This window comes from Panthera leo, chromosome C1, assembly GCF_018350215.1.
Source record: "Panthera leo isolate Ple1 chromosome C1, P.leo_Ple1_pat1.1, whole genome shotgun sequence".
Taxonomy (NCBI): domain Eukaryota; kingdom Metazoa; phylum Chordata; class Mammalia; order Carnivora; family Felidae; genus Panthera; species Panthera leo.
In genome coordinates this window covers 121123910-121138342 of record NC_056686.1, presented here as the reverse complement: position 1 = coordinate 121138342, position 14433 = coordinate 121123910, and the positions used below count along the sequence as shown (strand labels likewise).

Genomic DNA, 14433 nt, shown 5'->3' with positions numbered 1-14433 from the left:
ACCAACATTTATATTTAGTTTCACCATCTCGAGTATGTTCCTGTGCTTACCACTTATTGTAATGGTGAAGTAATTAAAGAATACTACATAATTCATGTTTGTGGTAACACATTAAAACAGTCCTTGCCTGTTTGGAATCAGTAAGATTTAGACTGCAATCTTGGTTTTACTAACTGTATATCTTGGTGAATAATATCTAAAAGTTTATGATGAACATTAAGTGAGGAAACAAATGAAAGTAGATTAAAATACTGAAAAATATTAATATACCCTTAATCCCTCCGATGTTTACTTTCCCTTTCAACCAATACTTGATCAGCATTCACAAAGCTTTTTTCATATAATGTTTTAGGAAAATTTCTGTAGAGCTGCAGCTTAAAATTTTATGAATTGTTTTTACTATATTCGAGTATTCTGATAGCTTAGTTCTTCACTGAATAATAAAGATAAAATTTTTTCCAGCAAAAGAGTCACTACTTACTCATCTTAAAAGGGATTCCATCATCCTAGAACAAGCTTGACATCATCATACCACTTACTTCCAAGAGAAACAAGTGCCCTTTTACCTATATTGTTTTTTTCTCTCCCTGGCATTTATTTGTAAATGCTATTAACTCAGAGACTTGCTTCCTCACATTGTAGTTTCCCTAACTGCTTGAGTCCATGGCAAATCCATAATCCTATTTTAAATATTCTCCAGGCCGTGAAAATGCATGCTCTTTATACCAATTCGGCAGTTTAACTGCAGTGCAGAAAAAGCTTTGGCACCCTGAGATATAAACCTCTGGTTTAATCGTAAATTACTGGAGTGCCCTGTTCTTGTTTCCTGTAAGCGTAACTCTCCTTGACACGAATCCCCATAGATGTGTTAGGTAATAACTGATATTCCAAGGAAAAAAAAATGTGAAAAACAGCTAAAGGAGAAGGGGATTTACATTTTTAATCTGATCTATTAGATCATCTTTCTAAAATGAAATCTCTCTTCACTATGGTAATCACAATTAATTCATGCCTACTCCTGTCAATAAATCTTTGCATGATGGCTTAATAGGTCTTTCAGAAATGAATCTTTTGCAAAGCTGGAGCCGTGCTTCCTGTCCCAGCTCCCTGAAAGAGAATGTGCAGAGAGATTAAGTCACAATAATCAGACAGATGTGAGCTCAAATTGTGGCTCTGTCTCCTACTTAAACTTTCAGTGCTTCACTTATCGTGAGAATTGTGAATGATAGTATATATTTCTTACGGTGTACTTAAATGTTAATATATTTAAAGCACTCAGCTGAGTCCAGGGTATAGTATATGCTCAATTCAAAAATTGTTCTTGTTAACAGTTACAATCTTGAAACCAATAAGATTAATTGATTCTTGGAAAGCCTATAGGTATATTATCTGCAATTCCTAATTTAACCATGACCTGCAACAGAGTGCTCTATACTAATGTAATGCTTCTCAACCTTGTCACCCTGACTGGATCAAGAGCTCCTTGGGGACAGGAATTACATTTATTATGGCCTTTGCATTTGGCAAGGAACTGAACTTACGAGCTTGCACATAGCTAGTATTCAATAAATGTTTATAAATCGACAGATAAAATAGAGTAAAATAAAAATGATCAATTGATATTCTTTTGTATTTTATCCTATTTTTAAATAATCTTTATTATTATTATTGTTTAAGTGTTTATTTATTTTTGAGAGCGAGAGAGAGCAAGGGAGGGGAACAGAGACAGGAAAAGAGAGAATCCCAAGCAGGTTCTGTGCGATAAGCACAGAGCCCAACAAGTAGCTCGACCCCATGAACTATGAGATCATGACCTAAGCTGAAATCAGGAGTCAGAAACTGAACTGATTGAGCCACCCAGGTGACCCACAATCTTTTTTTTTTTTTTTTTTAATGGTACTAAGTGCAGGGCTTGTGTCAAAGAAGTTGCTTAAAAGATGTTTGATAAACGAATGGAGGTAGCTAGCTTTCATTTGCAGAACATGAATGCCACCATTCTGGATAACTTTTGTGTTTTTCTTGTGTCCAAGTTCTGGCAAGTCTTAAATATGCTTATTTTTTGTTTCTTTCTTCCAGTAATATAGCATGCTATGTCTATATTACCAATACTGTTGATCTTTATTATTTGTGGATTCCGGATTTCCAAATTTAGTTGTTTTCTAAAATTTACTTATAACCTCAAGATCAATACTCTGTGTTTCTTAGGCATTTCCAGACACATGCAGAGCTGCAAAACATTTGGGCTGCCTGATACATACTTGCCGAGCTGAGATCAAACAGGATGATACTCTGCCTTCTTGTTTCAGCTATCATACCGTGAATTAGTGTCCTTTTCATAGTCCTTTTAGTGCTCTGCTTTTCACAGTTGTATTTTGTGTTGATGCGTTTGCTGTTTAAAATACCCCCCAAGCACAGTGCTGAAGTGCTCTCTAGTGTTGTGGCTAGGTACAAGAGGCTGTGATATGCTTTACAAAGAAAGCACACGTGTCAGATAAACTTTATTCAGGCATGAGTTGTAATGCTGCTGGCCAGGAGTTCAGAGTTAATGAATCAACAATATTAAATATTAAATAGTGTCTTTCGAAAGAAATACACATGAAACAATGTTATGTACTGATTGGTTGATAGAAATGTTGTGACCAGAGACTCATAGGAAACTAGCTGTGTATTTCTTCTAGGAGGCGATGGTTCTGTATTTGCTAATTCAGTGTTTGCGATGACTTACAGCACAAAACTACAGCAAATAAGGAGAACCAATTATCCTACCCTTAGCAATGAACACTTAGTAATCAACCTCTTCTTGAGGTTCCAAAGTAATGTAGAAAAATAGGGATGAGACTGGACTGCAGGATCTTATGAAGCTTTCTGTTCCACCCAAAATCTTTGGCATCATGAGATTTAATAATTGGACATCGCAAGGCTAGTTTCCAGAAGTAAGCTTTGATCAAGTTGTTACATAGTATTTCTTAAGTTTGCCCCACTCCCACTACCTTTGCCATAACCCTTCACACTCTCTAACAGGCAGTGGAACATCATTTGCAGAGATGCGATGAATATGTGATTTCGGGCTGTGAAATATCTTTCTCCCCAAGGATCTCATCAGACGTTCACTTTGGCTCTCATTATGCAGCAGCCAATCATTACAGGAAAAAGACTGTTCCTAACCTTCGTGACTCGATCTTTATCCTCTCATCCTGCAATAAAACCTACATAGCTAATGTAGAAGAGGAATTTGGGATAAAAGGAAATGAGGAAATGATAAAAACAATAGACATCCTATCCACGGAGTAGGAGGGAGAAGGAGAGAGAAAGATTGGGAGAGAGAGAGAGAGATGCAGATTAACACAGTGTTAGACCAGTGCACCTTAATAAAGATGTTCAGTAAAGCTAAATCAAATTCTCTTTGAAAAATCCCCCTTTTGAAATCTCTGCAGCACTATGCAAACAAATGTATGAAACTTCTACCTCTAACCCTGTTCAAGATCCTTCCTACTTTATACTTATTATATTCTATTGTGGGCATCGAGTACTATTTTAATTATGGAAAGTTATAAAACAGGAAGTGTTTGAGATCTGCTGGAAGTATACACACACACACACACACACACACACACTCCAAAGACAAGTGGACTCAGAGGAAAGCCCTAAACTAGGAATAAATGGTTAGTTTCTAGTTATCTGTAGACGGCAGACTACTGGCTTTGTGAGACACCTGTAAAAGAGGTGAAACCCTGCAATTGGTTACTTCAGCTTGCTGTGAGTCTGAAGACAAGTTAAGGTTAATTTTATTGTGGACTTCCACCTCAACGCATGAACTATGGGGGAAAATGTTGTACTGGGCTAAGAACTATGAAGCAAAAAGTGGGTTTATATATCCCCCTTTCCAAAGTACATCATTTGGAGGACATCATTTGGAAACCTTTTGATTCATGCATTGAGAAGAGTCAGCAAAGTCTGTAATAAGAATTACAGAAAGAGAGCAAAATTCAGTGGTTATATCTGGTTTTGTCTTGGTTGTTTTGGCCTCCTTTGACTAAAACACTAATGCCCAGGACTCTTTCTCTCAAGATGCCTGTGAACCTAGAATTCAGCTAGAGTGTGTTGGCTAATTAACAGGCAGGATGAAGAGACGAACTCCTTTTACCCATAACGTCATTGACACATTGTCTGCTTGGAAGACAAAGTGCTCACTTGGCAGTTTGCTTTGGCAACAGAACTTTCTGAGATGGGGAAAAAATGTTTATAGAGGTGGTCACATTTCTTATCTTTTTGTCAGCTCTCGTAGGAAATTCAAGGTTTAAAATTTGTAGTCAAATATGGAATTTTATAGCATAAAGTGTGAATGCCAAAATAGCAACCAGGAAAAGTTATTTTTGCTTCTGCAACTCTACAGCAAAGGCAATCTTAGATTTAATAGTTATTTTAAAAGGAATGGGAGAATAAAGCTTCATTATAAAACACAATACTATAATAAATGGTGGAAGAATTGTGATTTTAATGCAAATAGACAATGCTAGTATTGTCTTACCAAAATATGTGGCCAATCATGTTTAATTGAAGCTATTATTGCAAAAGGAAGAAATAGCAATTTGACTTCTAGGGAGTTTTAATTGACAATATTATAATATTTGTGCAGTGTACATCCAGTACTGGAATAAAAGAGGCTTTTATAATTATGTGCTGAAAAAAGAAAGTAACAATATAAGTTTTCCCCGAAGATGTCCTAGCAGGGGGTAAAAAAGAAAAAGTTCAGGATATACAGCAGGAATGTGTCTAATGTGATTGAAGCAGAGACTAGGTAAAGGGAAGTAGTGGATGGTAAAGCTGGAAAAGTGTGTAGAAACCAAAGTACCAAAAGCCTTGAACATCATTGAAGCTTGAACTTTATTTTATAGGCAATGAGGAATCATTCGGTATTTTAAACAAGACAGCAATATAATCACAATTATATTAAGTATGGACTAGGTTGAATAAGGGGTTGGAAGGACAGTCAGAGGAGTCATGAGGCTTCTGGAGTAAGGCTCAGAACTGGAATAGTTCACATTTGATTTCTCTCTAAAATCAATTCTTGGACTTCCCGGATTTTATTAAGAACATATCTGCACCTTAAGATAGAGCTTTTATTGCAACCTAGGGTCCATAACTCTTTTTTTCTTTTAATTTCAGATTTTTCATTATTCCTATACTGCTTCATATGTGATTTACAACATACACACAAGGTAAGTTCTTTGATTCTGGTCTTCATTAGCAGTTCCAACTAAATTATTGGTGTAAATGTCAATTTGTTCATGTAAAAATATTTACCTTTTTTCAAGGGAAGTTTGGGAGTTAAATCCTCCAGAAGTAGAGGACTCCATCTTGCAGTATGCAGCCTGGGGTGTCCAAGGCCAGCAGCTGGTAAGCACAGGCATCGGTATTCACCAAACACTGTCAGCCATGGCCCCGTAGAAAACGTTTACAGAAGCCACTTCCTTTTGCAAACTGTCCTGTTATACTTGATGTTTTCTATTTACCTTCCATCTTCCATCTGGTATTCCAATTTAAGAATATATGAAATAATACAGATATTATTTTATTAATTAATTAAAAAAGAAAAAAGTTTATAAATCATGGAACCTAGAAGAGATCCAAGAATACCGAGGTCTAGTTCTGTGGAATTTCCATTACATAACATTGTCAAGTTTAATTATTCTTTCTTTAAAATTTTGTTGTTTATTTCTGAGAGATAGAGACAAGCATGAGTGGGGGTGGGGGCAGAAAGAGGGAGACACAGAATCAGAAGCAGGCTCCAGGCTCTGAGATTTCAGCACAGAGCCTGACGCAGGGCTCAAACCCACAAACTGCGAGATCATGACCTGAGTTGAAGTCAGATGCTTAAGTGACTGAGCCACCCAGGTGCCCCATCGTCGTTTGTTTATTCTTAATGCATTATTCAGAGTAAAAATTTAAGACAGAAGTCTACACTTGACACTGGTTTCTTAGGGGAAGATTTCTTGTCATATTAGATTTTGAAACTATCACTAACTCAAAAAGAGCATTACTGATGCATAAAAGGAGTTTGAGCAACACTATATTTTTGTCCATGTCTTATGGTGAAAGTATAAAGACCTTAAGGGGATATTGCTCAGGAAGTGGTATTGCTTGGTTATATGGCATGTGAATGCTCAAATGTAGTACATGCTGCCAAACTGACTTCTAAATTGCTTGAATATTTATATGCAGACCAGCGACACTTTGAGAATTCCCGTTGGTACTATATTCTCACCAATGTCTTCTTTTTCCATATTATCGTATTGTTTCTTAATAATGACATTATTGCTTCTTCCATTCCAATTTTTATGCTTTCTGTCTTATTAAGATGTGCTTGTTCTACTTACCCTATGAATGTGGTTAGGTTTGGTGTGGTATTTGTGTGTGTATGGGAGAGATTTTTAAGAACTCATCCTATTATGGTAATAAAATTAAGTTTTGCATTTTTAAAATTAGTTTCAATAATTTATACATTTCTTTTTTTTAATCAAAAAAATTTTTAATGTTTATTTATTTCTGAGACAGAGACAGAGCATGATTGGGGGAGGGGCAAGAGAGAGGGAGATACAGAATCCAAAGCAGGCTCCAGGCTCTGAGCTGTCAGCACAGAGCCTGACGTGGGGCTCGAACTCACAGACCAAGAGATCATGACCTGAGCCAAAGTTGGACACTCAACCAACTGAGCCACGCAGGCGCCCCAATAATTTATACATTTCTAAAAATCCATCTCACCTAAACTTCCACTGGTTAGCATAATGTTTTTATCCCTTTTTACAATATTTTTTTAATCTTTGTATTTTGTACTTTCTTCTTTTCCTATGTTATTTAGAAGTACTTTCTTCTTTTCATGATCAACTTTGATATTTGTAAACTTCACATATGTCTTCTCAAAGGCCAAATTTTAAATTTATACAGTCCTTTCTATTATAATGTTAGTATTTTATTTTTCTTTTCTAATACAGAAACACTGATTCTATATTTTCTCTAAATTTTGCTTTATCTTCATCCAGCAAGTTGATAATATTTTTATTAGTATTTAATTTGAATATTATTTCAGTGTTCATGTATGTTCTTCTTTTCACATGGGCTATTTTGATCTTTGTTTTTAAGTTTACAGAAATGTAGAATTAGTTTTAAAACTATATATGGAGTTCATAAACATCTTTGTAATAAACTTTATCTATTATCTAGTTTATAAACTTTGAAGTTTATAAGACTTGATTTTTACCTTATAATAAACTTACGTTTTCATGGGATAGGTGTGGTGTTTAATATATGCATATTAGATCTGTCTTGATAATTACATTTTTAAGACTTTTATTTCTTTGCTGGTGATAGTGGGTGTGGTCTTTTACTTTAGCATGCTATCAGTTTTGCATTATGTAATTTAAACTATGATTTTAAGAGTGAGGCGGTTTAAATGTTAAATAAATCTTTCAGGATGGAATTGTTGATACTCTTATCAATATAGTATTCTACTTGCCTTTAATGGTTCTGATTGACCAACCCTAACTCTGACTTTTAGGAGAGTCCATGAAGGGAAGTTAGAATCCTCTAGATTTTTTTTTTTTTAATTGTTGCTTCAACAACGGCTGGGTGGGCTAAGGTGTGTTTCTTATTGCCTATGGGCCTCAAATTCCTCATTATAAAACAGAAATGTCTGCATCATCATCTCATTATGATAATTAATTTGGGAAATCTAAATATTCCCCTTAGTGAGGTATACATTATTATTTTTATTTCATTTTATAAATCTAAGAAATACTTTTATAGGATGATTGGTGAGATAGGGAGGTAGTACAAGATATGTCACATCTCAAGAAGGCTGTAGAATAATATATTGCTATTAAATAGTGCTTCTGTTCGTTAGAAAAGCTTCTCCACCTAAAATATTCTAGAATTGAATATACCTGTGATAGAACCTCTGCTAGTGATTGGCCATGTGATCTTGGCCAAGTCTTTTTTCCTCTTGGTACCTCATTTTCATCAGCAGAAAAGTGAAGACCTTTGACCATGCTTGTTGGCTTTGTTCATGGAATATGATATATGTTTATATATCCATAATATATATATTATGCTACATAATATATTTTTAAATATTATATTTTTAAAAAAGAATGAAATTATTTTTAAAAATATTTTCGGAATGACTGGAATAAAGAAGGGGGAGCATGAGAGGTTGAAAAGGGTTGTAGAGTAATTGCCTTAGCAGATTTTCTTCTTTTCTTTTTTTTTTTTGTTGTTTCTTTCTTCCTCCCTCCCTCCCTCCCTCTCTCTCTCTCTTTCTTTCTTTTTTTCTTTTCTTTCTTTCTTTCCTTCCTTCCTTCCTTCCTTCCTTCCTCTCTTCCTTCTTTCCTTCCTTCTTTTTTTCTTTTCTTTTGTTTTTTCTTTTCTTTCTTCTATAGTTTTCCACTCTGAAATATTTCCAGAGTCAACTGTGCAGTAGATGACTGTTTTAGAGTAAGAAATACATTTTTCATATTCAGAAAGAACTTTCATTGTATCTTGGTGGATGTGTTCCTTAAACATGTAAACTAGTTGTTTGATGGAATATTAAAAAAAGGAAACTATTTTCAACATAGAAAAAATCAACAGTAAAATAATTTTTTATTAAAAAAATTTTTTTAACATTTATATATTTTTGAGATAAACAGAGCATGAGCAGGCGAGGGGCAGAGAGAGAGAGGGAGGCACAGAATCCGAAGCAGGCTCCAGGCTCTGAGTTGTCCGCACAGAACCCGATGCCAGGCTCCAACCCACAGACCACGAGATCATGACCTGAGCTGAAGCCAGATGCCCAACTGACATAGCCACCCAGGATTCCCAATAATTTTTTTGAAAGGATATTTATTTTGAGAGAGCGAGAGAGAGAGAGAGCGCATAAGCAAGGGAGGAGGGTCAGAGAGAGAGAAAGAGAATCCCAAGCAGTTTTTTGTTGTCAGCGTACAGCCTGACATGGGGCTCAAACTCATGAACTGTGAGATTGTGACCTGAGCCAAAATCAAGAGTTTGATGCTTAACCAACTGAGCCACCTAGGCACCCCTTATCCCTGGTCTTTAGTCCCCTACATGTTTAACATGGCTTTAGGAACTCAGACAAAGAAGACTTTGGGAAAACAAAGGTTTACCAAAAATATTGAAAGAAGCATACACAAAGTTGCCAGACATTAGAAGCTGCTTAAACATCTTTACACTTGTATTTCACAAAGAAATCCTATATGACACTCTATTCACTGTGATATCCACACTGAATGGTTGAATGATTGATTAAATAATTATGAAGGAAACAAGCTAGTAATTTAAAATGCAGTGAATTATAAACATCATGCTTGGCTTTACCTTTTTCATATTCAAAAATTTTTGTAACAGTATATTTAGTATACATATATAGATCTGTCTTAGATCCATTCCATTACGATATTCCTAAAAAGTGGCAGCAGAAACTGCCTAGGATATGCTAGATATGGAGATGCCAGGTTGGATTCAGAGAAGGCATGAATCAGTGTAGGACTGTGGTGAGTGAGCAGCAAAAAATGGGCAGTCGCTCTAGTTTTACCTGTTTTACTCTGATGCTGTCAACAAGAGAGCTGGTCCATTAGGCCAAAGGCAAATTCCAAACACAGAAATTTCCAGAAACTAAAAACCCAAGACAATTTCATGTTTTTCTCACTGGAGAGTCCTTCAGAAAATCTTTGAAACTTTCATGAGTTTTATATAACTCTTATTCTCCTAGCCTTAGAGGTACCAAAATTTGTGCCAAAGTAATAGTTTGACACCCTGAGGGAAGTTGTATTAATTGCTGGCATTTTCTTTAATGCTTCCTACTTGTTATGGATTGTTTTTCAGTATAGTTGAGAAAATAATAAAAAGGACAAAAAATTTATAAAAATCATAGATCCTCTCATGGGAGTCATTTTTTAGGTGGTTAATTCCTGGGTCCATTTCTTACTAAATGTTGACCTTAAGAATATTACTTAATTTCTGTATGCCTTACTCTCCTTATCTTTAAAATGGTGGGGAACTGGAGAGTGTTATGTTAAGTGAAATAAGTCATACAGAGAAAGACAGATACCCTATGTTTTCACTCTTATGTGGATCCTGAGAAACTTAACAGAAGTCCATGGCAGAGGGGAAGGAAAAAAAAAGTTAGAGAAGGAGGGAGCCAAACCATGGGAGACTCTTAAAAACTGAGAACAAACTGAGGATTGATGCGGGGGTGGGAGGGAGGGGAGGGTGGGTGATGGGTATTGAGGAGGACACCTGCTGGGATGAGCACTGGTGTTGTATGGAAATCAATTTGACAATAAATTTCATATTAAAAAAATAAATTAATTAAATTAAATTAAAAAAAAATAAAACGGTGAGAGTAGTGGTACTTCACCAATAGTGCTAGTCTGGTGTTTAACATATAAGCATAAAGCACATTGAATAATATCTTGCATATAGTATTTTAGAGGTTAATTTTTACTATTTTTTAAAAAAGATTTTTTAGGTTTATTTATTTATTTTGGGGGAGAGAGAGAGAGAGAGAATTAGCAGAAGAGGGGCAGAGAGAAAGAGGGGGACAGAGGATCTGAAGTGGGCTCCGAGCTGAGAGCAGAGAGCCTGATGCCTGTGGGGCTCGAACTCACAAATCATGAGATCATAACCTGAGCCAAAGCTGGATGCTTTATTGACTAAGCCACCCAGACACCCCTAAAATGATTTTTAAAAGTATCTTTGTCACTTGAATTTTAACTTGTTTGGGAATTTTTGTTTCACTAGTTTTGAGGAGAATGAAGTCTAAGTTCTTTGTCATGGCATATCCCAAAATCCCTTGGGTAAGTTTTGGGATAAAGTCCGTATTTGTCAAGGTTATCCTTCGTATGCATGTAAACATAGATTCAATATAAATTAAAGGATGCATCTCTACAAATGGCTAATTGTCCATTTCATGTGAGTATGACAGGCTTTGTCAATATTTGAAGCCATCAGCAAACTTGGCAATATGATTTTATTAGATGAGTCATTATAATACTTTAATTAGTTTTGCATTAAATTAATTAAAGAGGCCTGTAGTGTTTATAAACTAAGGACAATTAACTTCCCATCCTTAAATCTCAGTTTTTAATTTTATTTGCTATGAAAGAAATCCCTGGTTGTAGAGAAGAGAGGTAAGAGGTTGATATAATTTATAGATAAAGAGGGTCTGAATTAGAATCAAAGGGAAAATTTTTCAGCACCAGTGAGATGGGGGCATTTTGCAGGTGGTAAACTTTGTGGGGAAAAAAAGAAACAAAACTTACACAATACAACATTATTGACACATACAACATGTACACTCTAAACAACATTTAGAGCAGGTTGTGAGTAGACTACTATAGTGGTTATAAAACAAAATGAAGGGTCCCAAAACATGTATACCAAACATATGTGTACTATATGTATACATGGATGTGGATGTGGATTCTCTGTAAAGGGAAGAAGATTTTAAGGAATCAGCTCATGCAACCGTGGGGCAGTCTGGTAAGCTGAAAACTCAGATGAGAGTTCATTTTATAATCTTGAGCAGAAGTCTTGAGGCAGAAGGCCTTCTTTAGGAAACCTGTTTTTTGCTGTTAAAGCCTTCAACTGATTGGATAAGGACCACTCACATTATTCTTTTCTAAAAATCAACTGATTGTAAATGTCAATCACATCTACAAACTGCTTTTACAAGACGTGTTTGACCAAGCAGTCAGACACCGTAACCTAGCCACGCTGACACATAAAATTAGCCATCATGGCATAGTAACCACTTGATTTGATTCCCACTTGTCCTTTCCTACAGTAACACACTTTAATTCAGATCATCGTCTTTCACATAAATATCCCTCTTCACTCGCTGGCCACTCTAACCCATCCAGCATCCACAGAGGTATGTGTTAAAAATGCAGATTATTAACAGCTCCCACAGGTGATAAAATGTCACTGCTATGACACACAAGATGCAGCTAAGGTGACACATCCTGTGGCTCCTGCCACTCCACTGCAGAGCAGAAGCACAGGTTTTTTTCTCTACGTAAACCAAAACTCTGTAATCTCCAGAGAGTGATTATGATTACACCCTCTGAGTGTCCTCTCCCGCATAATGTTTGTACCTTTGAATCATTCTCTTTGGTGTATCCCCTCATTGTTTTCTTTTCATTAGATGTCTTTGTCAAATACTAAAATGCAAAATGCTAACATATTCCTCTTCTCTGATAATTCCACCCCCCCCCCCCCGAATTTCTACAGGCTAAGTGAATTGCTTGCTTCTCAGGAGTCTAACATTCTTCCATTTTATCTCAAATCATTTAAGATTTTATTTATTCACATTGCTGTCTTTCACCACTGACTTCCAGTCATTTCCAGAGCATATGGAATACAGAATATGTTAAACATTTCCCTCCCTCCCTCTCACCTAAGCCCTCCCTTCCTCTATGTCTCTTTCTTTCCATCTTTCCCTCCTCTTCCTCCTTCTTCTATGTAAAACTCATTTTAGCCCAAGGCAAAATGTAAATTTAATGAGTATCTGGTTGCATTAAGAAATTAATGAAAGGCTGACAGTGGTTTGTGTGGAGGATCAGATACAGCAAAGAGTTTTGAGGATGGCATGATGTGAAGCGTAGTCATGCATGAAAGGTTGGGTCTGGTCAAAGAGTTTGTGTTAGACTGTAAGTAATTGAGTTTAGAGGCAGAGAGCTAAATTTAGAGGCTACTATAATCTGGAAATGATTTGGTAAATAATATATTTAAGAGATAAGTATGTCAAGTATTTAACTGAGATATAAAACTTGATCATAGTCAAGTAATAAAAATTGTCTTCTACTCATTCACATACATTAAGTTATACAAATATGATTTATCAATGTATTTCTACACTTAATATACAAGTGTATTCCTAAATCTCATTTTAGACTCCCAATTTTTTAGGCCACTTTATTGAGAACAAATAAAGATTGATACATACAAATGGCCGCACTTTGCATTGAGTACAAACAAAAAAGTGTACATATTTTGTGTAAAACTTGAGCTGAAGAGAAGTATATACCTGTGAAACAATCATCACATTCAATACCATAAATGTATCCATCAAGTCCAAAAGTTTCCCACTGCCCTATTTATTTTTTGTGTGTGATGAGAACATTTAACATAACATAGATTCCTTCTTTGATATTGCTAATATCTTTTCAATCTATTCAGGCTAAACTAAAATCATTACACCCATCCTTCCAGTGGCATTAACCTTTAAAAATATTCAGTGTTTTACTCATCACAATCTAGGTATTTGGAGAAATTACTTTTTCTATATTTTATTACCTATATTATTGAAAAATGTAATGTTTTAGGTAATTCTCCAAGTAAAAGTACAAAGTCACAACCTTTCCCATCACCTGCATTTTTGTTATTACTAGTATTGCTTTAAAATTTATAATAAAATCTTCAGTGTTTAGCAATGGTTCCATGCCTCCAGGAAATTTTCAATTTCCTTGATGTAATTGTTTACATTTAATAGTTCATTAATGGAAATTTTGAACCATTTCCTTGACTTTTCTAGTATGACCTTAGTCCTCATGGGTTTAAGGGAGGTGTTTAAAGTAGCATTTTTCAAACATGTCATCGAAATCTCATGTTTCCTAGTAAATACTGAAATGTTTTTACTGGACATTCCATTAAGTAATTTTTTAAGTATAAAAGTAATTATTTTAATTATTATTAACATATGTTTGGGAAATATATGATAAACATATACAAATATACTGTATATAAGAGATACATATGTATATACCCATGCACACCACAAATGCACACAGACACACACACTCACACCTGCTGCTGACTTCATGTATATTTTGGGATGAAAGGCTTAGGCCTGAAGTTCTAGCATATTCGAGGTGTCCCAAGTAGATGAAGAAAGGGCCAATAAGAGTCAAATTCTAGTTCAAGTCAGAACTTCACAGTAGTGTGTGCGATGGTCATTGCTAGTACATTAATTGCTACAGGAAAACTGCTACACCCTGAAACCGGAAAATTTACATCCTCAACATCCTCAACTATTTATTGCAATGATTATTTCCCATATAAATGAATTTTGAGCATTTTTTTACCTCATTCATCTTCATTAGTGGAGATGACTGAAAACATATTACCTTTTTCATGTTATCTGTAACAAAATTTAATGTTCCTGTTTTTTGTTACAGAAAACAAAAGCAATTCCTCTTAGCACATTTAGTACTAGGCACACCTAAAGTCAAACGGGTCTCACTTCAAATTTGACATAAGGAAAGTATCAAGAAGCTGATATAATTTCTTTACTCAGTATTAGACTGGAAAGAATCCAGTGAACCATAATAGGATAACTGCTTGGGTTTAACAAAAATAATAAAAACACCCTTAAAATGT

The 14433-nt window shown here is 35.3% G+C and overlaps 1 protein-coding gene across 1 annotated transcript in view; it reads left to right on the top strand.

Annotated features, from left to right (window-relative positions):
• DPP10 (dipeptidyl peptidase like 10) overlaps positions 1 to 14433 on the top strand; it is a 640702-nt gene that overhangs the window by 474473 nt on the left and 151796 nt on the right. The window contains exons 6-7 of the mRNA XM_042948503.1: positions 5167 to 5219; positions 5316 to 5397. Coding sequence (XP_042804437.1) covers positions 5167 to 5219; positions 5316 to 5397 — 135 coding nt within the window. The remainder of the gene's footprint in view (positions 1 to 5166; positions 5220 to 5315; positions 5398 to 14433) is intronic.